Raw genomic sequence first — 26,819 nt, 5'->3', positions numbered from 1 at the left:
GGGCCTGCGCAAACCTCCTGTCTCGTCGGAGGGCCGTCGTGGCAGGGCTGTTTAGCGTCCCACCTAACACCAGGACTTGGGCTTGTGCGCTTTGAGCGGCACACGGTCGCTTTGGCGGAGCCTACTTGCGGATATATGCAGCTTTTTATAGAGGTTTAACAGGGCCCACTGTCAAACCCCACCACATCCTAGGCAGGCGCCACAACTCGCAGATGACCAGGGGAGGGATCGTCAAGCCCTTGGATATAGTCCCTACTGTCCCCCGCAAGAATACACAATGGATGACTTAAAGAGGCAAACTGATTCGTTATATAAATGCACTATCGATGAAAAGTTGGCCTCGATAACGCGTCCACCGGTGTGGTGTTCGGCTAAATGAATTCCTGTTATCTTGATTGATGCAGTTTCTGTTATCTTGATTACAGGGCTTTCAGCTGGTGCAGTTCATTACTTCTAGCTTACACGCGCGTTTTCTCTCAAAAGCTTGGGCAGCTTCTCGCTTACGGCTATTGAAGCCAGTAGAAGGGCTAGGAATCTTCTTTGCTGCTGCAGTGGATGCGTTCTGGGACACTTTCTACAGCTCGTTTTTGCTGATTCCTAGTAGTAGCCAAAGTAAACGGAAAGTCCGACGCAAATCACGTGAAGGAATAATAGTTATTATCAATAAACTGTCAAACAAGGGGGGGTCCCGTAGCGTAGTTGGCTGGTTCAAAATAGTGACTTTAGTGACCAACGATGAAGAAAAAAGCGACCAAATAGTGACTTTCAATTGCAGAAAAAGTGACCAAATAGCGACTTTTGTATGAAGTTTTGAACCGGGTATAGAACTACAAATTGCTTAACAATTGTTACAGTATAATTCGTAGATTGCAAACTAGTCTGTTATTTTTAAAATCCTTATGTAGAATGCTATCGGAAATCAAGAAAAGGCAAAAACAACAAAAGCATGATGATTAGTGATGCTGGCCATGCCCATCTGCATCGTAAGAAGGGAGAGGATGGAAGCAAGAGGCCAGCGTCTGCGATACTCTTATGAGTACCACGAATTTGGATATTGAGGATGATATTCGTTGGAATCACAAAGTTTATAAATAATTGGTAGGACCAATTGTTTGAAAAAAAAAATACAAAGTAATCAAAATAATGAAGAAATTTTTAAAATACGATTTTACCTGTTATTGAACTATGTTTAACAAATTTAAATGAAGTTTTTAATATTTTGAACTTGACGTGGCATTCTGAGTGAAATTTTGAAAATCCAATAAAACCATGGAATCTTATTAGAAGCATAGCATAGCATAGCATATGTGATTGTACAAATCATGGGTGGCTATACAATGCTCAATTGAGCAATCTACTGTATATTGTCGCAAATTGGTACTTGGGATTAGTACCTTTTCCTATACAGTAGCAGTTGTATACCTGGCCACGTCCTTACAATCACGGAAGGAAGGGAAGGAATGTTAATTCAACATCTACTAGTGAAGATGCAGGGAACCCATACTACCTTCATAGATGTCTCGGGAAGGAAAATTTGTGTTAGTGGGTAAGGCTTCCACACTGATATTCTTCCCTCCCCCTTCATACGGGAGCTTGGCAGAAGGAAGGTCGTGCGATATATGCCATCACAAATATTGCCCTCCGCTCGCTTTCAAATCGACTTCTATAAAAACATTCTTCATGCCTGCCGTATCCTAACGGAACTATCAATTCTATACTTTCGCCTCTAATGCTATCATGAACATGTACGTCCAAGTTTGGAAGATGATATTAGCATTTCCATATCATTGTAAATCGTTTAACTTCACGTAGAAGTAACACACACGAAATCATTAATTTAGTGTTATCGTCAAAGTTTCAACTACGTGACAATACAGCTTCTTATCTTTCATTTCCTGAGTAATTAAAAAAAATCTACCGAGGGGTCCCGAACAACTTTTTTTTTCCAAATGGGACCTGCTAGCAAACATTACCGCTTCGCAATGGTTAAACTCACTGGTATGATTTAACAGAAATCTCTTCCTGATCAATTTACTTTTGTTTTGTTACACTTTTTAGATTTAATGGTAAATTAGCAAAATTCGTAGAGATGGGTAGACACCTTTACATGGTGTGTTACGGGGTAAGATCTACCACGGTTACATTGCCAGCTACAGGCAAATCCTGACCCAACGAATACCTTCTTCATTATCCAACTCCGTGGTACTTATGAGGGTGTCGCTAAGTCGGTGGCCTCTCGTTAAGTAAGTACTACATCAACACTTCCTTCCTCCCCCTAGTTACGGTGAAGATTTCTCGGCATTCCTATGTGGGATGGTTTATTTGGTTTTGAAAGTAAGGAACACATTTGTTTTATTGTGTTTTGACAAATATTAGCGGTAAAGTTGGTAAAGCTTTTTAGAAACTACGGTTCTGATCATTGTTTATCTAGATTCTTTCCTTTAGATAGATGAATAAAAATGAAGCTCATCGATCACTTCAGAGTCTGCTGGTTGTACCCAGAAAATAAGTGTTTTTTTTTTTCAGACCGCATCGTGCTTTCGTGCTGTGCGGTTCTTTCTCTCTTTGCGGAAGGAAGTTTTTAATACTACCCGAAGCTATTTTAATTTCAACTTCTGCTTCTTAGCGCTATTTGTACCCACTGATCCCGTTACGATCTTTGCAAGGACCCGTGCCTTCGTTTTACGTTGGACCCGTTTGCGGAAGTAAAATTCCGACAAGCGGTGGTAATCCTGCAGGGACACCGTTCTGGGAAAAAAACCTCTTAGAAGGTCACGTCACCACGCTCACCCATGAGCATTAATAAAAACAAGAGGAAGGGGGAGTCTCTGAATTCTCCACTTCCTTCAAAGAAACAAGGTTGCAAGACCGTCCTGCCTAAGTGCGGAAAAAATAGGAGGAAGCTGGAGAATTCAGATATTCCTTCTAACTCTAATATCGGAAATAATTCTTCTCCAATTGAATCAGTTCGATTTGATTAATGATGAAATTGAGCAAATCGAATATACCTCTAGCCCAGGTGATTCGATTCATGCGAAAAAGCAAAGGATTCCGCCAATTGTGGTATCTGTTGCTGAGTTTTCTGGCTTCCGGAATGAGATTTTGAGTAACCTTCAGGGGATCAAGGTTTCATTTCAGATTGCTAGGAAGGGTGACTGCCGCGTTTTGCCGGGATCCTTTGACGATCGCAAACGTCTTCTTCAGTATTTAACTGAGAAGCGCCATAAATTCACATACGACGACAAAACTGAGCGATTGTTCAAAGTCGTCTTGAAAGGTCTCCCCAGTGATGATAAATCACTGGATGAGATTAAAATTGAAATTTCTCAATTACTTGGATTTGCGCCAGTCCAAGTCATTAAGATGAAAAAGAAATCCCACTCTGGTACTTCCCAGAGGGGCATTTCTCAAGAATTTTATTTAGTTCATTTTAACAAAAGTGAACTAAATAATATGAAAAGTTTGGAAAAGGCCTGTTTTATGTCCCATGTCCGTGTTACATGGGAACATTTCCGCAGGCCGGGGAGAAACTTCCAAAACCCCACTCAGTGCCGTAAGTGCCAAAAGTGGGGTCACGGAACCAAACATTGTCACATGGATTACTAACTTACGGATCCTGTACACCTCCGGTGGTGCAAAGGGCCGACTTGAAAGATCTCCATCCTGAGCGTTGCCCGGTTATCGCTTTAAGCTGTTGCCAGGTTAGATTTCGGTCGACTTCTTTTATTTCTTTATTGAGGCTTCGCCGCCATGAGCCTCTGGGTCTGCCTCTGCTGCGATGTCCCGCTGGGTTCCAGTCTAATGCTTGTTTACAGATTTCGTTTCCGCCTCTACGTAGAGTGTGGCCGACCCAGCCCTATATCCGATTCTGAATTGCTGTTGCTATCGGCCTCTGGTAACAACGACGATGGAGCTCGTTGTTTGAGATCCAGTTGTGAGGCCACCAGGCCCGAATTATATACCGCAGGCATCTGTTAATGAACACCTGCAGCCGTTGAGTGTTCTCCACTGATACACACCATGTTTCGCTAGCGGCGTATAAAAGCACAGATTTCACGTTAGAGTTGAAAATTCGTATTTTGGTGCGTTCACTTATCTGCCTGTTTTTCCAGATATTTCTTAAACTCGCAAAGGCAGCCCTTGCTTTCTTGATCCGTGCGCCTATGTCGATCTTGGTACCGCCGTCCGACGCCATTTGGCTACCAAGATATTGGAAGCTTTCAACATTCTCCACTGGTTGCCCGGCTACTGTGAAACTGGAAGGAGTCGCCGTGTTTACATCCAACGATTTGGTTTTGTTGACGTTGATGACTAAACCTGCCGAGGAGGAGCGCTCGGCAAGGTCGTTGAACTTACTTTGCATATCAGAGCGCCGTTGCGCGAGGAGTGCAACGTCATCAGCCAATTCGAAGTCGTTTAGGTGCTCCATGGTTATAGGCTGCCATAACAGCCCGCGGTTTGGATCACGGTCAATCGCACCTACCAGAATCTCATCGATTACGATCAGGAACAGTAACGGTGATAGGATGCATCCTTGCCTCACACCAGCTACGACCCGGATAGGGTCGGACAGGACCCCATTGTGCAGCACTCTACGAAAAGGCCTCGTACTGTGCTTCGATGAGGCCGATGATTTTCTCAGGAACTCCCTTGCGTCTCAGGGCGCCCCATATTCTCGTGATTGAGACGGTCGAAAGCTTTTCGTAGTCAATGAATACCAAGTAAAGGGACTCTTGGAATTCGTTGACCTGCTCCAGAATGATGCGGAGCGTGACAATATGGTCCACACAGGATCTTCCGGCACGGAATCCGGAATTGCTGCCGCCGGAGAGTCGCATCGATCTTCTCCTGAATCCGGGCTAGGATAATTTTGCACAGAACTTTGAGAACGGTACACAGCAACATAATGCCTCGCCAGTTATCGCATACAGTCAGGTCACCCTTTTTGGGCACCTTTACTAAGATACCTTGCATCCAGTCGACCGGAAAAGTTGCGGTGTCCCAGATATTATGAAATAAACGATGCAGTAGTTGAGCGGATGTCATGGGGTCAGCTTTGAGCATCTCGGCTGATATGCGGTCGACCCCTGGGGCTTTATTCGATTTCATGCTTTGGATGGCTGTTTGAATCTCTAGCAGTGATGGAGCTTCGGTATTGACGCGTGTTATACGTCGGATCCCAGGCAGATCATGCCGAGGTGGTGATGGCCTGGCTGGCACTTGAAAAAGTTGTTCGAAGTGCTCAAACCAGCGTTTCAGCTGGTCAGTTGCGTCTTTCACAGGCATCGTTGCATTCATCTTCGCCCCGCTTAAGCGTCGTGAGATATCGTAGAGGAGGCGAATGTCCCCGGTTGCGGCGGCTCTCTCTCCTTCGTCGGCCAGAGAGTCTGCCCACGCTCGCTTGTCCCGTCGACATGAGCGTTTTACTTCCTTCTCAAGAGCCGCGTATCGTTGGCGGGCTAGAACTTTGGCTCCTCTGGTTTTTGATCGCTCTATCGCGGCTTTGGCTTCTCTTCGCTCCTCTATCTTCCTCCAGGTCTCCTCGGTGATCCATTGTTTTCTCTGGGTGCGTAGTTCGCCCAGATTGTTCTCGCTGGTGGCGATGAAGGCATTCTTGATGGCGGTCCATTGGTCTTCCACGCTGCCACCTTCCGGAATATCTGCAGCACGCGTCTCCAGTTCTTCAACGAAGGACCGTTTCACCGTGGCATCTTCCAGTCGGCGTGTGTTGAATCGTCGTCCAACTCTTTCCTCCTGCCGACGAATCCGCGCAATGCGCAGGCGTATTTCGCCGATGAGGAGGTGATGATCAGACGCGATATCGGCACTACGTTTATTCCGTACATCAAGAAGGCTCCGTTTCCATTTTCGGCTGATGCAGATGTGGTCGATTTGATTTTCTGTAAAGCCGTCACGGAGACCCACGTGACCTTGTGAACCGGTCGATGAGGAAGAGCGATTCCCCGATCACCATGTCGTTATTACCACAAAATTCTGCGAACAGCTCTCCGTTTTCGCTCATTTCTCCGAGACCATGGCGTCCCATAATGCGCTCATGGTTCGAGTTGTCGGATCCGATCTTCGCATTGAAGTCGTCCAAAAAGATCTTGATATCAGCCTTCGGAATTCTATCTACGACGGCATTGAGTTGACTGTAGAAGTTCTCTTTGTCTTGCAGATCGGCAGCAGTGGTTGGCGCATAACATTGGATTATAGTAAGGTTTCGGACCCGTGTTCTAAATCTGGCAACGATTATCCTTTCACTTATAGGTTCCCACTTCATAAGCGCAGAGTGTGCCTGAGCGCTTAGTAGGAAGCCAACTCCGCGTTGCCGGGGAGCGTGTTCACCTCGTAAACCAGAGTATAGCAGAACTTGTCCCGACGGCGTTCTGTGTTCTCCAAAGTTTGGCCAACGGACTTCACTCAGTCCCAGGATCTCAAGCTTCATGCGGCGTGCCTCATTGGCAAGTTGTGCCAATTTACCCTGCTGGGCTAGGGTTAAAACGTTCCATGTTCCTATTCGTGTCCGTTGTTTCGCGCTAAGAGTCGTCGCCGTAAAATCAGTCCGTATTCTTTTATTCTTTCATTATCAGATTCTCGAACAAATTGATGTTTCAGGAACAGTAGGTTGTTGGCCCAAGGTTCCCTATCCACCGGGATGGGGCTGCCATCTTAGGTATAGCTTCCGGGGAATAGCATTTCATACTCAGCAGCTGGATGCCAGAACAGACGCTGTTGGAGCCGCACCTCCTTGGTGGACAGACGCTCGATCAGTCGGGTCAAATTTGTTTAAATTTCTACCCAACACCAGGACTAGGCTGGTGCGCTTTGAGCGGCACATGGTCGCTTTGATAGGGCCTGCTTGCGGATACATGCAGCTTTTTATAGAAGATCAACAAAGCCCACTGTTGAACCCCACCACATCCTAGACAGACCGCACAGGACGCACCACCTTACTCTAGCTAATATCAGGAGGACAACAGTGCCCAGGCTGTACTACCAGCTAAATACGCAACCCTTAGCTGGTGGTCAATTGTCATCGGAAGACCCGTGGAAGCGTGAGTATTGGAACTTGTGAGGACCAGAGCTATGTTAGGCGCCCTTCCCGGATGTCAACTCACCATTTCGCAGCCCTGTCACATGGATGCTAAATGCATGATTTGTGGTGGAACCTCTCACGCCAAGGACGCATGTCCTGTGGGAGAAGATTCCAATAAATTTAAGTGCGCAAATTGTGGGGGCAATCATAAATCCAATTTCTGGGAATGCCCTTCACGCAAAAAAGTTTTGAATTCCCGTGCAAAATTGATGACGGGAAATTCCAATCGGATCCCAGATTCGACGGGTAGAAATTTTTCAAACGCTCAAATTTCGAAACCAGTTACCGGTCGAGCAATTCATACCCACCACAATTCACAAACAAATTTTCAGTAAATTCCAATTTTTCGAATGTACCTACGTATGCAAACATCGCTGCTGGTAGACAAAATTTCTCTTCTCAAAATGAGGTTTATACCCATGTCCAAACGGAAAATAACGGTCATGTTGCCGATTCAGGTAGCATGACTGCTTCCGATTTTGATTTTTTAACTGAACAATTGCATCACATGATTGATGCAATGTTCAAAGCAAATACCATTCCAGAAGCTGTTCAGGTTGGTATAAAGTACACACAAAAAATTGTTATCGGACTCCGTTTTAATGGATCTAAATAATTTTGTGAAAGTTCTCAATTGGAATGCCCGCTCTCTAAAGGGTAAGGAAGATGAATTCAACTTCTTAACAGTTCATAATGTGCATATTGCCATTATAACAGAAACTTAATTAAAGCTCGGACTCTCCATTAAAAGAAATCCAAATTATTTTATCTACAGAAATGATCGTCTTGACAGCGCCTGTGGTGGGGTCGCCATCGTCATTAATAGACGTATCAAACATAAATTATTTTCTTCGTTTGAAACCAAAGTTTTTGAAACCTTGGGAGTTTCTGTTGAAACAAATTTTGGTCAATTTTCCTTCATTGCAGCCTATTTGCCTTTTCAATGCAATGGGCAGCAAAAGAATTTGTTGAAAGCTGATCTTCAAATTCTGACTCGCAACAAATCAAAATTCTTCGTAATTGGTGACTTCAATGCCAAACACCGTTCATGGAATAATGCTCAAAGCAATTCCAACGGCAAAATTTTATTTGAAGATTATTCTGCGGGATATTATGCTATTCAATATCCCAATGGCCCTACTTGTTTTTCTTCCAGTCGAAATCCTTCTACAATTGATTTAGTTTTAACGGATTCAAGTAAGCTGTGTGGCCAATTGGTAACTCATGCTGACTTTGACTCTGATCACCTTCCTGTGACATTTGAAATCTCACAAGAAACCATTGATACTTAATCCAATCAGCTCTACTTTTAATTATCGTAGAGCTGATTGGGATTTATATAAAACATATATCGATAGGAATTTTGATGTTTGTGATATTGACAATGCGCTCGTATCTTTGACAAATTTAATTGTCGAAGCCAGAGGCATTGCAATTCCTAAATGTGAAATTAAATTCAACTCCATTATTATTGACGACGATCTTCAGCTACTGATCCGTCTTAAAAATGTGAGACGAAGGCAATACCAAAGAACTCGCGATCCCGCGTTGAAAGTTATTTGGCGAGATTTGCAAAATGAAATTAAAAAACGTTTCGCTATTCTGAGAAATACCAACTTTGAGAATAATGTCTCGAAGTTGGATCCTAGTTCGAAACCCTTTTGGAAATTAACGAAAATTCTAAAAAAAACCTCAAAAGCCAATTCAGCGCTTAAAGAGGGAAATTAAATTTTAATAACAAATGGCGAAAAGGCTCAAAAAATTGCTAAGCAGTTCGAGAGTGCCCATAATTTTAGTCTAGGTCTCACTAGTCCAATTGAGGATCAGGTTGCACGGAGCTTCGAAGACATTCTCAATCAAGATAATGTTTTTGACCCTTCGTTGGGAACTAATTTGGATGAAGTGAGATCTATTACTAGAAAATTTAAAAATATGAAAGCCTCGGGTGATGATGGTATTTTCTACATACTTATCAAAAAACTTCCTGAATTTATCCTTATTGGTTAATTCATTTAACAAATGTTTTCAATTGGCATACTTTCCAGATAAATGGAAAAACGCCAAAGTTGTTCCAATTTTGAAGCCGGACAAAATCCAGCTGAGGCTTCTAGTTATTGCCCAATCAGTTTGCTTTCTTCAATAAGCAAACTGTTTGAAAAGATTATTTTAAATAGAATGATGGTTCATATTAATGACAATTCTATTTTGCTGATGAGCAATTTGGTTTTCGCCATGGGCATTCAACCACTCATCAGTTATTAAGAGTTACGAACTTAATTCGGCTCAACAAATCTGAAGGATATTCGACTGGAGTTGCTCTTCTTGATATAGAGAAAGCATTTGACAGTGTTTGGCATGAAGGTTTGATTGTAAAATTGATGAATTTTAATTTTCCTCTGTACATCATTAAACTGATCCAAAATTATTTATCAGATCGCTCGCTGCAGGTAAACTATCAGAATTCTAAATCTGATAGATTACCTGTAAGAGCTGGTGTTCCCCAAGACAGCATACTGGGGCCCATTTTGTATAACATTTTTACTTCTGACTTACCTGATTTACCACCAGGGTGTCAAAAATCTTTGTTTGCAGATGACACAGGTCTCTCAGCCAAAGGGCGTAGCCTTCGTGTCATTTGTAGTAGATTGCAAAAAAGTCTGGATATTTTCTCCACTTACTTGCAAAAATGGAAAATTTCCCCGAATGCTTCCAAAACTCAGCTTATAATTTTCCCACATAAGCCGAGAGCTTCTTATTTGAAACCTTCTAGCAGACATATTGTCACTATGAATGGGGTTCCAATTAATTGGTCTAGCGAAGCTAAATATTTAGGACTTCAAACTTTTAAAAATCACATTGAAGGCCTTCAAGCCAAATGTAACAAATATATTAAGTGTCTATATCCACTTATAAACAGAAAATCAAAACTTTGTCTTAAGAACAAACTTTGCTTTACAAACAAATTTTTAGACCTGCCATGTTGTATGCTGTGCCAATATGGGCTAGTTGCTGCAATACCAGAAAGAAGGCACTTCAGAGGATTCAAAATAAAATTTTGAAAATGATTCTGAAGTTGCCTCCGTGGTATAGTACCAATGAACTTCATAGAATTTCTAATATTGAGACATTGCAACAAATGTCCAACAAAATAATTTCCAATTTTAGACAAAAATCGTTGCAATCTTCTATTGCAACGATTAGCTCTTTGTACCCTTAGTATAAATTAGGTTAAGTTTAGTTTAAGTTGAAAACATTGTAATTCCTACATGGTTCAATTCAACCAGAGGAAAAATTCTAACTGCCATACTGAAATGTATTAATAATAACTAAAAATATAACATAGCAAATAAGGATGATAGTGTTGAGAAAACACGGAACACCTAGTCTAAGAGATGAATGCATGTATTAGATAATTAGCAAATAAAATTAGTTTAAAAAAAAGTGTTTTTTTTACAAGAAAATGTATTTGGAGTATGATTTTCGTTTATTGGTTAACTACATTCTAATCTGTAAACATTTTTCATGGAATGTATACTTTTGAAAATCCTTTACAAAACTTCAATGGTTCTACCCTGAATCTCATTTAATAGGGAACGCGGTAAATAATTGATGGTTTTCCAACTAAAAAGTTCCGTTTCAGGGAGAAAAAAAAGTTGTTCCTGACCCCTCGGTAGATTTATTTCAAATAGTCACGAGATGAAGGCTGAAGAGCTAAATTTTCACTTAGTGATTGTTTTAGCGATTTTTAGTCATTTTTTTTTGTCCTAAAGGTCCCCCATACACTCGCCGTGAGTTTCCTAGTTTATTATTTAGACAGCTACATATTTATTAAAAAGATTTTCAGTAATTTCCTCTTCGAAAATCGTACTTTTCGGCACAATAATAAACCAAGTCAATATAATGTATTTTATTGTTTTTATTTACTTAATCTGTTTAGTAATTACAGCTAGGCAACTAAATACTGTATAAACGTCAACTCTTCGTCCTAATCCGAGAGAATCGTTTGACTATCTACGACAAACATGAGCATTTGTTGGCTTGAGTATGACGGATAAAGTCTGTTCGAATATCAATCAATTTACAAATTTCGCTCCCACGAAGCATGGCCGTAGTCTTCCACGTGCATTATTTTCGTTTCCATCATGATGAACTGACTGCTTCAGAGCGTTCCCGACAGTAGGCAGCAATCAGGAAGAGAACAGCTTTTCAAGGGACAACCATTATGGCAGCATACTACACCCTAATTCCTCTCATTTTACTTTGTTCGAATACCTTGGGCGCTCTCATTTCACTCTTTTCTTCGAACTTCACAGGATTAATAATTTAAATAATAATTTCCTACATGTTAGATCTGCGCAACTAACGATACATTTACATCGAAAAGCCGAGGCTTCCTGTGTGCACCTATTTACTGTTTTTGGTATTGGCCTCACTCCGGGCTGTGGTCGTGTCCAAAATGTGGGTCTTCTTCTTCATTCGATGAATCATCTTGTTGACTTTTTTGAACTGCTCCTCAGTATAGGGAGCATCCCGTTTGATAGATGCCTTGCTGCTACTGCTGGAACTGGACGACAATGGTGAGCTACGGTTGGAGCTAGACTTGCTGCTGCCACCACTGCCAGCTGATCTGGTGGCATGCATTCTGTGGCCAGAGTTGGAACGGGGCGTATTGGCGTGATAGTTGTAAAGACTTTTCGGCTTCTGGGTGATGGCAACGATCTGTTCGGCATTGTAGGATGATTCGATTTCCGGTGCCGGAGATGAACCATGGTTATGTAGGTCGTTGATCGCTTCCGCGGTCACTGGTTCGATGAAGGCTTTGTTCTCTAGATATGGTGTCTGTGATGGGTATACGGCTTGGTAGACGTACTGTTGCTGGTGATCGTGCTCTTCGGATTGTTCGGTGACCTGGTGTTGAGCAGTGTATTCGGGGTGATCCTCAGAGGCTTGCTGGAGTTGGGCCTTGAGGGATTGGCCTTTGTAAATGACTCGAGTGTGCTTGTCGCTGGGATAGTTCTCGACCAATTTTGGCTCCGGGAGGTATTCCTCCGGTTCATGTTGTTGCGGTTTGTGTTGGGCATGGTACTGGGCAAAATTCTGATATTTCGGTGGAATTTGTTGGTGGTAGTGCTCTTCAGGATCATCATGATCGGGAGTTGGGGTAACGAAGTTTACTGCTGGCTTCTGGTACACGTATTGCTCCTGCTGTTCTTCATGGGCAGTTGGTGCCTGTTGATGAACGTACTGATATTGGATCTGTTGATGTTGTTGTTGAGCGACTGGATGATGCTGGTGATAAGTTTCATATTCGTAGGCTTGATGGTCTGGTTCAGGAGAGCTGTGATAGGCAATGTGGGTTGGAGTAACCACCGGTTTATGATAAGATGGTTGTGTTGGACGATTTCTTGGTGATTCATAATAGTGACCATTTACAGGTAGGAACTTCCCATGGCCAGTAAGGTAGACTTCTTCAGTCTGATATGGGTCAGGTTGGCTATATTTCGTGGGATGTGCTTGATAAACCTGGTGTTGGTGACCGTGATGTTGCTGCTGGTAGTGTTGATGCTGTTGCTGCTGTTGGACCAACAACTGTTGCTGTTGGGCGATTACCTGTTGCTGATGTTGGTATTCTTGTTCTTGGAATTCCTTGTACAACTGAGCAGCACGAACCTCCAAATATTGTTGCAAAAGAGACTGTAAATGCTGAGCGTACTTAGCAGGTCCAGGAATCTTCAGCACAATCGTAGGAATATCATCGTCTTGTTGTTGGTGATGCTGCTGCTGTTGTCCGTAGTACTGCTGATCGCGTGTCGTCTGCTGATAGTGACCATCGGGATAGACTTGGTAGACTTCTTCGATGGGTTTCAATTCATAGCTGTGCGATGGTGTTATTTCTAACTCGGTGACTGTTTCCTCAGTGGAGTGCGTAGCTTTCAAGTGACCGTTATGCTGGGCGTAGGGATACAACATATATTTCTGCTTGGAAAAATGGTACCCTCCTCCATACTGGTTACTGTAATGGCCATATCTAGAAAAAATGGAAAGAAATATATTGCATTATCCGTCTTCAAAGTTTGGGTATTCTTTCGAAGCAACAAACCCCAGTTCCCCGTCAATAGTTCGTTTACTACTTCTAGTATCGGAACTGTTGTCTCGTTGAACTTTGATTTTCAATTTGTTTCCTCCGGCTTCGTTGAACTGTTTGTCTAGTTCCTTTATGAAGTCAATGTCTTCTGGTGGCAAGCCGGTGAACTCCTCGACAATGGATTTCGGTGTTTTGGTCGGCTTTTTTGAAGATGCTTTCTTGGTAGGCCGTTTTTCTGGTTTCTTCTCTTTGTTGGCGGCTGCTGTCTGCAGAGCCGATAACGATACCAGCACCGTCAACTGAAGCGAGGCAATATTTAAAATTGTGTAAGTAGAAGTTAGATAAGAAAATGAGATAAAAATACAAAAAAGTAAAGTGCCAACTGGTTGATTACTATTCTGAAGGTTAATCTTTGGTGTCATAAATTATTTTAAGGGAGATGTGTGCGAATTATTTGCACAATTTTTGTGAATGAAATGTGTCTCTCGATCCAATAAGGATAACACCAACATCTAAAGCGGAAGAAGCAGTATTACTAAGCGGCCTTATATATCCTTCCTCCCTTAATCCGTCTTCAGCCTTCGATTGGCGTTTGACTGCATGCTGCAAAAATTTGGTGGTAAAAGATGATGCTAAAAATTGGTAAAACGACAATACGCACATACACTGGCCCCACAATCATGGGCCACACATTAATATAAGTCATTTCCATTTAACTAACATGCAAATTGGAATTACTAATTATTGCTACAAAGTGACCCATATATGTAGGGTCAGTGTACTACTGTTCGGAGCATACTCTTAAACCAGAAATAAGTTGATAAGAAAATTATTTTGAGCTTTTTAGTGGAATGTTTTCACCTGTCATAAGACGAGTTTATACAATCCCATTGAATTCCACCACTTAATTGTATCTTGACAGATACGTATTTCGACCTCAACAGTAAGGCCTACTTCAGTGTCTCGTCAGTAAGTCGAGTCAAGTACGAGACACTGAAGACGGCCTTACTGTTGAGGTCGAAATACTTATCTGTCAAGATACAATTAAGTGGTGGAATTCAATGGGATTTATAAACTCGTCTTATGACAGGAGAAATAAGTTATTGAAAAATTAAAAAATGTTTATATCATATGTGTCCAACAATTTAATATAATTTGCTCTTATATTGCTAATACTATGTTTTGACAACGAAATTAGATAAAAAGTCTAGCGGTAGCAAAATTAACCTAACGGTGGTTTGGTGTTATTCGCGGTTAGACCTGTGCGCCGATCTACTTTGAACAAACGGCGGCGTGAGTGCATTTATCTTACGGCGGCGGCGCGGTTGCTTTCGGCGTCGGATCGGATCGGCGTTATCCAAAATTTTCCTCCAAACAATAGTTACGATTTAAATGTCTGCTTTTCTTGTGCACTAAAAGGGGTTATCATAATTTATATCAAGAACGCTATTATTTTTTACACTGTAATGTATCGAGAAAGATAGCTAAAACTTTTGTTGTTTGCTTTAATTAATATTTTTTATGTGACTTGATTTGGAATGAGGCTCTCTTGGAAATTCTATAAAATTCTACAGAGATCCATCATAAATTTGAAAAAATCCTTCGAAACTTCTGAAAATTCCAGAGTTTTTAAAGCATCCCTTCGAAAGTTCCTCAAGAATCTCTTCAGGAACTTCTTCAAGAGTTCCTTATAATTTTTTTCAGGAAATTCTTCAGCAATACTATGAGCAGATTCACCTAAGATTCCTTTAAAACTTTCTTCAGTGATTTCATTATGATTACCTTCAGCGATTTCTCTAGAGATTTTTTATAAAGTTTTTTCATGACTTTCTTCAATAGTTCTTCCGGGAACGAGTGCAATTCGTAGTAAAAATACTAGCAAAAACCCTGAATTGTGCCTTCAGCCTGGCATGAGCATGAGCATGAATATCACGACCGTACAATTCGTAGTTGCTACTCCGTGATTGACCTGAACTTGTGGAATTGTACAAATAATCAAATGAATAGAGTTTAGGGTTAGCTATCCATTCTCAATGTAAACGTTTCGGTGGCTCAAATATTTTCAATCAATAACGGCGCCTGCCACGTCCTTACGGTCATATAGGAGGGGAAGGATTGTTAGTCCGACTCTCGTTGCTACTAAATACCTCTGCATCTCCACGATTATCTTGAGATAGGATATTGTGTTAGTTATACAGGATATTCTATCTGAACTCACTTAGCGATGCGATCTATAGGATGAGAAGTAAATACGCACATTGAAAATCCTACGTCCACGTCCTATGTCCTATGTCCATGCCCACGATCCGCACTTACTCGGCTTTTTCGATCTGGAAGGGCTTGCTCCTAACAACGCGTGCTGCACGCAAAGAGTTTTGTGCCGCACCATATCCCTGGCTACAATAAAATCTTTTTTCAGTCCTCAAAGTTTCAATACATTCAGTTGAATCCATTACAGCTCCTAGGAGGTCAATAGATATCGTGAGATAGTTTTGAGATATTCTGGGCCATTCAAACTGTCCTTGAGTTCGGAGACTGGAGATCTACAGCTACAATAAAGTATTTTTTCAGTCCTCAAAGCTTTAATATGCATTCAGTTGTACCCATTACAGCTCCTAGGAGATCTCCTGGCTTAAAATTGCGATACTTGGAAAATTTTAGGTCATCCAAACTGTTGTTCTCTTACCCTTGACTCTTCCCTCTCAGCAGGGATGATCACAAACAAAATGAATATGCGCGACCCATATTTAGTGCATCATACAAACATATTTATTGCTCATTAAACAGAGCCTAGCTGTCCCTACTCTGGTTAGACTTAATCTAGTGTTTAGAACTTAACAAATGCAACTGGTTTGCTCACCGAATTTAAGTGCGCCGCTACTGGGATATGCCTCTCCCCCTGAGCAGCGGGACGCTAGTGACGTGCTGGCCGATGTACTCCCGGACGAACATGCTGATTCGCGACGCTGGTACCCAACTCTATAGCGACGACGACTGCCGCTCCTCGATGTGAGATCGATGGTCCTGCGTTCACTTCGACTACAGTGACTATAATAACAGTGTCGTCAAGTGTCAGAATTGGAACAGAATCGTCTGTCATTTCCATACAAATGCGCGTTCCAAACGAGCAGGAGACCTGTCAAACGTAACACATGACGTTACTCTTCTTATAGGACTCTAACTTCGACCACTAACAATGGTTGGTTTGCTGCTCGCCGGTGTTCGTGGCAACGTTCACCGTATCCTCTGACGCTTCGAGATCGAATTTTCGGTTTTGTGGCTCCCCGTCCGTAGCACCCGGTGTATCGCCAGGCAATCGATGACACGGCCTAAGCGCTCTCGCCTAATAGCGTACTGCACCGGATATCGCCCACTCTGAACCCGCGACGGTGAAATCGCAATCTGAGGATGCTAAATAAAGCCCTGTCGAGAAACATTGATTAGAAATCGTTCCGCCAATCATGTTGCGCAGCGCTAACCCTGTGGAGGGGCCTTTTTCCGAAATGCACCTTCTCGTTGAGTAAGATCTCGTTGGTTCTCAAGCTCTTTCGGAATTCTTGATCGTATAGATCAGAATTGGGTTGTGGTGTGCGGCGGGCTATGGTGGTGATTTTGGTTGTAGCGAGGCACTAGTGCCGGTTTTTTACGCGATGCGCTCTACGGAGGCAATGAGGCGAATATCTGCCAATCGTCACCAGGCCGCACCTGATCGCTTTGGGGTTATAATTCCGTGCGCGATGTTCCAACGATGCACTTAGCAGAATTAAAGCGGTTCTACTGATAAGAACGAGTTATCCGGGTGTTACGATGGCTGAGCCTGCCCTTGTCGTGTTCTGCAAATTTAGATCTGCACTTCACACTGCTGTCCGGGAAAATACAAAGCTGCACGGGTAGCGCAAGTGCTTCTGCTTGCGAAGGAGGTACTTTTCAGACAATTTTCTCCTGACCGGATCTTTGTTGACGTTGCGGCTCAGCACGTCACAGATACGATCGCAATGATATTTTGCGTTTACGGTTTAGGGGTGTTTATGTTTTTCTTATCGATATTTTGCTTTCCTTATTTTCTACATTCGAACTGGTCTTCTCATCGACCATTTATTTTACAACTGTAACACTGTCTTGTAGCACATAATCTATGTACGTTCTTAAGCTTGCAAACTAGCGTTTTTTGCCATTCAATGTCTTGATCAACTCTGTTCATCACATCTATTGTAAAAAGATATATTCTGATAAATCCACACTGTTTTTGTGTTCATAACGTGCGATCACTATTTGTTTTGATACGAGTTCAATCACACCCGTTACATCTCTTGGAAGTATAAAATGGATCGGTAGATAGTATAAATGTTCTAAGTCATCCAAACTATCCTTGAGGTGCAGTCAACAGTTGTAGCCATGACTTTTTCCACTACTCAAGCTTTTGATAAATATTCAATTACTAGTCGACCCGGTAGAAAGTGCGCGTTGAGAACAACCCATGCAAAATTTGCATACGATTGTTAATTTCAGTTTTTCAAGATTTGCTCTACCTTATTTGTGTTTCTCGCATGAGGAAATATCATATAAACCCGTCGGAAACGATGACGAACATATTTGCTGAAGAAATGAAGAAAATCTATATAGCCGTTTTCGAGTTATGCGGATACGAACACAGACCATTTCATTTTTATTATATAGAAGATAGAAGAAGAAGATCTGCATCGCATCTCTTGGAATTCTACAGACATCGTTATATAGTTTTGGATATTCTAGCTCTTCTTAACTATACTTTTAACGAGAGATCTACAGTTGCTAAGAAATCTTTTTCCAACGCTGCTATATGTATGTGATTATTACATGCATATCCAAGTTTGGATTGACGAAAAAGCAAGTGTCGTGGCTGTAGATCGCATGTTGTGGACTCATGGACGGTTTGGATGACCCAGGATATCTCAAAAACCATCTCACCATGTCTCTTGATCTTCTGGAATATGTTATGGACATGGTTGAATGCCTATGCAAGCTTGGAGTGACGAAAAAAGTTTGTGTCGTGGCTGTAGATCGCAAGTTCTGGACTCAAAGATGATTTAGAACCAAATCCCCTAGGTAAAAAAGGTAATTTTTTGATGGCGCTTGGTGTCATTTGGCAGACCCCGGTCAGTTATGTACAAAAAATCAGGTCGTATGGTTGGAACGTGGCCGAGTTATAAACGTTGCGGACGGTATTAGGAAGAGCTGCCCGAATAGTCCTTCTTCCTATTATTAACTTTTTAGGGGTGAATTAGGGAGACTAATAAAGATATAAAAAAAAACTTTCTTAGAACATTGAAAAAAGTGACACTAAGTGCATTAGCGGGTCAAAAATGACCTCAACTTCAATTCGCTGCCAAAAGTTCATTTTCTAACCAATTTTCAAATTGAATAGAACCAACTTTCCCGGTGCCGGTCTAGGCAATTTTCGGATTGGAAATTGTCTCGACTTCCCTGGGCATAAAAGTATCATCGTGCTAGCCTCATGATATACGAATGCAAAAATGGTAACCTGGCTTAGAAACCTCGCAGTTAATAACTGAGGAAGTGCTTAGTGAACACTAAGCTGCGAGGCGGCTCTGTCCCAGTGTGGGGATGTAATGCCAATAAGAAGAGAAGAAGAACCAACCAAATTGAAGGTATGAATTCCGCGGATGTCGTTCCAGACTGTTTTTTTTTGTGTTTTGGATCGTCTGGTTCCATGGAATCGGTATCGAAGGAAAAAAAGCTTGATTTCTTGTGTTTCGGACGGTAGTTTTGAAACTGCCCACAGTTATTTTTGTAGCAATGATCCAAATAAAACGTGTCCATTATTTATCTATTCGAATCTCTAAGGCAAATTCCTTTGCAGTTTTTCTGAAAATTCAACAATTTTCACGGAAATCGAATTTTTACTATTCATTGCTCCGAATTTCTACTAATTTCCAAAGAAAATTCCTTTGAGTTGAACCGAAAATTTCTCTGAATTTTCTCGGAAATTCTTACAAATTTTCATGGGCACGCTTTACATGACAATTTTCTTTGGTTTTGCAATGACAAATCATTCGATATTTTTCGATATTCCTTCGATTTTCAAAGAAAATTCTTTCTGTTTTCCCACGGCAATTCCTAAACATTTTTTCTCGAAATTCCTTTGAATTTCCACTTTTGAATCCTCCGCATTCCCAACGTAAAATTCGTTTGAATTTCCACAAGCAAATTCTTGATATTTCATTGAAAATTTCTCCGCATTCCCCAGGAAATTCTTTCAAATATCCACGAAAAATTCTTAGGAATTTCCAGCATATTCGTAGGAATTTCCAGAAAGTACGTTGAATTTTCGCGGGAAATGCTTTCTATATTGCATGGCAAATTGTGTTTCCTTCGTGTTTCCAATTTTCCAAAATTATCCAGGAAACCTTCGGTCCCCAGAAAATTCGAAACAGCCGGAAAAACTACCAATATATGAAACTTATCCTACTACACACTTCGAAAAAGCCATGTTAAGTGAGGTCCGACATCCACGAGCATTGCCATTCCTTCATTTCTCAGACTAAGGCCGGAGTGGCCTGCGTAAAGCATAAAAGTTTTCTCTATTCAGTTCGGTCCAAGGCTGCACATCGTTTTCCACCTTGCTCGCTGCGCACCTCGGCTTCTTGTGCCCGTCGGATCGTTGTCGAGAACGTTGTCGAATTTTTACCGGATTACTTTCTGACATTCTGGCTACGTGCCCGGCTCGTTTTTCGCAGTGTGAACGATGAATAGTTCTCCCAACAGCTGATGCAACTCATTCGCCTTCTCCGCGTAACGTCCGCCATCTGCACCCACCATAGATGGTACGCAGCACTTTTCTTTCGAAAACTCCAAGTGCACGTTGGTCCTCCACGAGCATCGTCCAGGTCTCGTGTCCGTAGAGGAGTACCGGTCTAATGAGCGTTTTGTAGATAGTCAGTTTGGTACGGCGGCGACCTCTATTCATTTGTAGCGTCTTGCGGTGTCCAAAGCATGTAAGGTTTCCAGCCACGATGCGTCTCCGAATTTCTCTGCTCTGCTGGTATCATTTTCGGCAGTCATTAGTGAGCCCAAGTACACGAATTCTTCGTTCACCTTAATGTCATCACCACCGATGCAAACTCGTGGTGGGTTGTTCTCGTTGTCCTCTCTTGAACCTCTCTCTATCATGTGCTTCGTCTTCGAAGTGTTCTTCTCGAATTTATATTCCCTAGCTCTCCTTCGTTTCTCTTGTTCTGTGCTTTCTGTCTTGTATCTGTGACGTCACTACTCATTGCAGCTGCGTTGCTGACTAGTCTGCGCTCCTGCTACTCGACAGAAATTTTGGTGGTGGCTAAAACGGCTCACGCACGCATATTTTCGCGGGTACGTGATTTCGAACACACGCGATAGTCGACAGGCTTTCCGACTCGCGAAATTTAATTCGGCTCTAGCAGCACATTTGGGTCATCAGTTTACGACTGGCACAAAAAAACTTTCCTCCGCAGCGCCCCTTACGGACGCCGCCCTCCAATCAAAAAGGTTTGGTAACACATATCGGTTTGGGTTGTTGTTTTACTGACCCGGTCGATGACCTGCCGGTGGAGTCGACGCTCCCGGCTTGTTTACGGCCGGTGATCACTCCTTAATGAAGCCGAGGCGATAGCGGTTGCACGCTGCTTCGCCGGTAGTTTATAGAACCGGCTGGTGGACTTCGTTCACGGGGAGGTCCCCTAGGCCCCCTCAGACCGGTTTGTTGACGAACCAGTCCACTTCCAACCAGTAGACGGTTGTCGAGGATTTTCCGTACGTTGGGGAGAAGCGTCGAGTTTGGGTTAGAAAATTGCAAACACACAACAATCAAGTTCACTGTTGAGAAGGAACATGAAGGAAATCTTCCTTTTCTGGATCTTTTAATAACCAGAAAGGAAGACAACACACTGAAATTTGGCATTTACCGTAAACCCACATCTACCGATCGGTATATCGTATCGGAATCAAACAATTTTGGTGCACAAAAACAAGCCGCTTTTCACTCGATGACGCACCGGTTGTTCAGCATACCAATGGAGAAGATAGATTTTGAAGCGGAGAAAATAAAGATCCACGAAGCAGCTAGGTTGTACGGATACGATGACGAATTCGTTCGTAAAATCCTCGAAAAACACGAAAGGAAAAAACACCGTCAGAACGCCACTAAACTTCAGCTCGAAAAGGAAGAGGTTAGAAGAATAAGCTTACCCTTCTACCCGAAAGTGACAAACGCTGTTCAGGCTACCCTAAAGCAGCATGGTTTCCAGGCAGTCTATAAAAGTGGGAACACTTTGAAGGATCGTTTATGTGCTTTAAAAGATACGATTCCGAGGGAAGAAATGTCTGGCATATACGAAATTCCATGCCAAGACTGCCCTGCAGTGTATATTGGTCAAACACGCCGAAAACTGAAGGTTCATTTAAAAGAACATAAGAATGCAGTTGACAACGACAGGTTCCATGACTCGAGCGTGGCAGCACACACTAGTGACCAGAACCACACTATAGATTGGAAGCAAGCCAAGCTAAAAAAATGCTTTCGAAAGTATTCTCAACTTAACGCCTGGGAGTCCTTGTACATTGCCACCGCTGAACAGCCGCTAATGAATGAAGATGAAGCACCAATATCATCATCCCTTTTCAACTTGACGAAACAAAAAATAATGTGAATGCCATCTCTTTTTGACGTGTACTGTGCCAAGTACAAAAGTGTAATCGTCCCAATTTGTAACCAGTTGGACCACGTCCTGTAGATGGGCAACATCGAGCCCGAAACCGGTCGACAAAAAGGTAAATTTTAAAATCCTATTTCGTTTGTAAGAACCATAAGTATTGTGTCCAGTCTCGCGTCGCGTTTTGTATGTGTGATACAGTTCTTACGTTAGCACAAATCTCAAAAAATTAGTGCGATTGAAAGATAAAAGTTCTTACAATCTACCTTATAAACCAAAACTATATACAAATTTATTCAGAATTTTCCTGACTGCTACCAGCTTCACCCTTCAGTCTGATGTAGTCTTCCTCCATCTTCTCAAAGTTATGTCGTCGGCATAACCAAATAACTGGAGGATCCCTGACCTTCATATTACCCCCTCCAAAGCGATGTTGAAAAGCAGACACGAAAGACCATCACCTTGCCGTAACCTTCTGTACGTTTCGAAGGGACTCGAGAATGCCCCTGAAACTCGAACTACGCACATCACCCGATCCATATTTGCCTTGATAAACCGAACCAGTTTATCCAGAAGTGAATGTAAGTGAAATGAATTAAATAGTTTGATGGACATGACATCAAAATTATCCAAAGGCAGGTTTATCCATCGCTTCATGATTTTTCAATGTGGCACGATAATATGGAATCTAATTGTTCTCTCCAGCAACATGATTTGTTGGCTAGAATGATTATGTAAATTATGTATTATGTAAATCAGACTGAACCAGTCTGTTCCAGATTTTTCGTCATTGCAAAAAATAGTGTGTGTAACTCATTGCAAAAATAGATTTTTCAGCATTCGTAATTTTAAAAAGTACAGCTCGTACAGAAAAAATAATCTTTTGCAACTACTAGTTGCGCAAACTACTAGTACCGAGCTGGAAGAGTACAAGAACTGCTCATAGCATGTCTAGAGCTTACCCTCACTTACATTGATTCATATCGAAATGTGATAGGCTGTGAATCGGTTTATAGATAGGTGCGCCACAAGGTATGTTTCTCTCATACATTTTGTTCCACTATAAAGGTACTTGCAGCGTATATGTACATTTAGAAACAGGCGTTCAAGTTGCATACAACTTGCCGACATTATTATGAATATGAACTATAGTTGGTGTCAAACTACCATTTATGTCTCAAAAAGAGCATGACTTTGATTTAATTTAATTTCATCATTCGACTCAAACATTTCTTCACTCATATATGGATAACACCATCTGGAAGAATCATCGTATTGATGACGGTTTCGTGCAATAATTTGTGAATTTGTGTAGTGATTATTAAGATTTGCTTACCAACTTTTAGAGAATTAATTATCTATGGTAATTTTACTCAAAACGAAGAAAATTTTTCTTGATTCGTAAATATTATGAAATTTATAGATATTTGAGTAATGGGCATTGAATGTATTTACAAAAGTTGCACACAACATATCTATAATAAATTGCTGTGAACGTGCACTCTTGAATACTTACTGTCTGTCGATTGTTATGTACTATACTGGTACAATTCAAATTTGCAAATTTAAAGAAACAGCGTTTTGAAATTTGGCCTAAATATAGAATCTGTAGATTTTATGGTCATTATGAACTGCATGTTTTTTGAAATCTATGGGGTCAAAGACGAATTGCAGAAAGAAAATATCTTACTGATTTTGACATTATTGTACGTTTGCTTGCTAGGTGGACACGGTCGGTTAGAGTAGCCGTTCCACTAAGTGTTCGTTAAAGTAGACACTAGACTATTCGCTGTTGGTTTGAGCAAGACAAAGTAAACGTCCAAAAATTTCAAACAAGAAATCTGAGTGAAACAGCAAATATTTGTTTACCGGTAACCACGTGCTTATTGGCATTTGCATGTCTGGCGGAAAAAGAGAATGAGCACGTGTTTTAGTAGGTGAGGGGTAAGTAGTTAGATGCATATGATATTAAATATAATTAAATATAATAAATTTTATTACCTGATCGTGAGATATCAAATGTTTAATATTTGCCCCTACCGAGAGGCTATCATTCCACTCAAAAAACAAACTTGTCTTGAGACCACCAGCTCTTACAGATAATTTGTTATATTTAAATCTCTGAAATCGAATCAGTCGGATAGTTTATTTCTGATAATATTCTTGATTCAATTCACGATGAAATCTTCATTTTAAAGACGATAAAATGCCATATTAAGATAAGCACCCCAGTTGAACATGCTTTCGACTGTAAACTGATGAAATGAATGCTCCTGGGGCTTTTTATGTACTCAATTGGGGTAGAACATTTTTTTTTCATATTAAATTGTGCTTGTGCTTAAGGACTCTTGAACACTTCGCTTCGTTTCTTCCCTCTTCCCGCAACGCAGTCATTATTACTGATTGTAGTTACCGATCATTATTGAATTAATGGCAATAACAACATCTTTGATAGACCCACAATTATGACGAGTCCATTAAAGATGTTTAAGCAAATTTTCAATTGGCTTTGCTCAGTCATCAATTAAATACTGCTTCCATTACTGCATGCATAATATGCAATGAACATAAATTTCTTACCGCTATTTGTTTCTCGCATTTCTTTTCGGATTTATATTCAGTGGAACACCTTTACATCTGCACATTATTTATACACCCATAACGAAAATTGAAAGAGTAAATTAGTCTAAAGTGTTTGGTTCGAAACGACCTTGCAAGGCCACTGCGCGATCGATCGCCGTGTTTGGGGAATGTGTGGCCTTTGCGGCCGAGGAAATTACAAAACAGCTAGAGCGTTCAATTTCTTTGCTGCGCGCGGCTAAACGATTGCGTACCATACAGTCGGCGAACGAAGGGGCAACCGTGGGTCAATGATCACCATCGGGCGCCATGCGCCATGGGCGCACTATTTGGTAAGTTTTAACGAGGGCTTGTTATTATCTTTTGATTTGAATTACATGCATTTTTTTTCGGTTGAAACCATTTTCGTGTAACCAATAGTTTGTCGGTGTACTTTTGCTAGTAGAATCAGAGACTGGTGTGTGGAAAGAGGAAAGATAATAGAAAGGAAGGTCCATTTGTAGTGAATTGGCAAGACGGTATAAGGCAAGTGGTAATTTGCTCTAAAGGTGGGTAACAGAGATGCAGATGTTTCGATAATTGTTAGCGAATGTATAGGATGTTAACCGTTCTGCAATTAGGAGTTAGCATTATTATTTTACTGGCTGACCTGGCGAACTTTGTCTTGCCTAAAATTGATCAATAATCTGATACAATTGCATCGTAAAGATTGAATTTGGGCTGATTCGGCGGCAAGCGGGTGGCAGTGGGTGATACCCACACACCCCCAAGTGGTGCAAACGAATGAGAGCTGGGGGTATTACTCGTAATACCCTCACAGAGCGAGGGACCGAGTTACTATGGGGAATTCTCATACAAATGGGCGGCCAAAAATATTATTGCAATGAAAACTGTTTGTATGCATCATATATTATGTGAAGGAATATTTAAAAACCTTTTTTAACTTTTTAAGGGCCATCGTAAACCATTCAAAAAATGTCGTCCTCCAAAAAAATTTTTTTCACAAATTTTTTTGGTCAATTTTTTTTATTTGTCTCCAATACAGCATGCATAAAATAGCAAGCAACCATATTTCTAGTAATAATGTTTTCATTTTCTAATCATTACGGGGTACAGGTGGTATTAGGGTTATATTTCATTCCCCCATTTACATATTTGGGGACATTACGTTTGCGGGACCATTTTATAAGGAAGAATTATTATAATGATAGTTTTTCTTCTACAACTTTTTGATATTAATCTTCGCGTGCAAAATAAACCAAACTATCGAAAACCTAAGCTTTTAAGCTTTGAAATGGTATAAAAAAACTTTTATTTGGAGAAAAATTGACTCCATAGCATACAAACCAAAGTAAGGAATAATTTTTTATTTACATCAGATTTTTTCACTTTGTCAGCCCACACCTATCTTTTGACTGGATAAACATAGAGCTTCAATATTTTCGGCTTCTCTTATCTAGGGTATATACTTTCATATGATATATAAATTGAACAAATTGGAGATAGTAAATTTTTCGATTAATGGCCACCCTTTTCCCCATGGTGCGAGTGTATGGGTGAGCACACAAGTAAGCCTCGCATGGTCCGCATGGTCAGTAGTGTTTGAATGGATCAATCAATAATCAAAAACTGCCGCTATGAAATGAACAGATCGAGCCACCGTAGACATGTTCTGTCAAAACAACACGAATAGAAATATGCGTATACAGTGTCGCCGTTGTTTTGATGCGGTGAGTGCAAAATGAGTTACCTTGATTGATCCATTACTGAAGTCTGGTGAGGCCTGGCAGGAGTGTCGGGAGGGGGGGGGGCAGATACCTCTGCGGAACCTCAGAATTAGGGGACACGAAAGTCTCGCTATGCCTGGCAGGAGTGTCGGGGAGTTGATGTTTCTGCGGCACCTCAGAAATTGGAGACGTGCAAGGTAAGTGGTGTCACTCCGTTGCAGGACGGGGTGACCACCGCACTGATCGAGAACTATCTGGGCTACGAACTACCAACAGGGGGTATCTCCTGCAAGGTACCCATACGGTGTCCCTGTTGGGTGTCAAAGTCCGGGTAGGTGAGCGTTAAGGCACAAGTGATGTGCCGGATTTTCCACGCCCAAAACGATGCACAGAAGGTGCACAAAGTGGAAACAAATGGGAGATGGGGGTATTACAACCCCCACGGAGTGAGAGACTGAATGTCAGGAGAGTGGTGCACAAGTGGTGCAAGCGAATGGGAAATGGGGGTATTACACGTAATACCCACACCTAATAAAAGACCGAATGTATGCGAGCACACAAGTAAGCCTCGCATGGTACGTGTGGAGTGGTGAGCAGAGTGACTGCTTAAGCAGTAGTGTGATCCAGCTGCCAGTGACGGATTG

The 26,819-nt window shown here is 41.6% G+C and overlaps 1 protein-coding gene across 2 annotated transcripts in view; it reads right to left on the bottom strand.

Moving 5' to 3' along the window:
- Window positions 1-10,991: 10,991 nt before the first annotated feature.
- LOC134226299 (putative mediator of RNA polymerase II transcription subunit 26) overlaps window positions 10,992-26,819 on the bottom strand; it is a 55,802-nt gene continuing 39,974 nt past the window's right edge. For both annotated transcript variants that reach the window (XM_062706986.1, XM_062706987.1), the window contains exons 2-3: window positions 13,200-13,483; window positions 10,992-13,127 (exon numbers count right to left, since the gene is read on the bottom strand). In XM_062706986.1, coding sequence (XP_062562970.1) covers window positions 11,504-13,127; window positions 13,200-13,483 — 1,908 coding nt within the window. In that variant the 3' untranslated portion in view covers window positions 10,992-11,503. The remainder of the gene's footprint in view (window positions 13,128-13,199; window positions 13,484-26,819) is intronic.

The sequence above is a fragment of the Armigeres subalbatus genome, chromosome 3, assembly GCF_024139115.2.
Source record: "Armigeres subalbatus isolate Guangzhou_Male chromosome 3, GZ_Asu_2, whole genome shotgun sequence".
NCBI classification, from domain to species: Eukaryota; Metazoa; Arthropoda; class Insecta; order Diptera; family Culicidae; genus Armigeres; species Armigeres subalbatus.
Note: the sequence above shows the minus strand (reverse complement) of the source record. Positions and strands in the feature narration are given on the sequence as shown.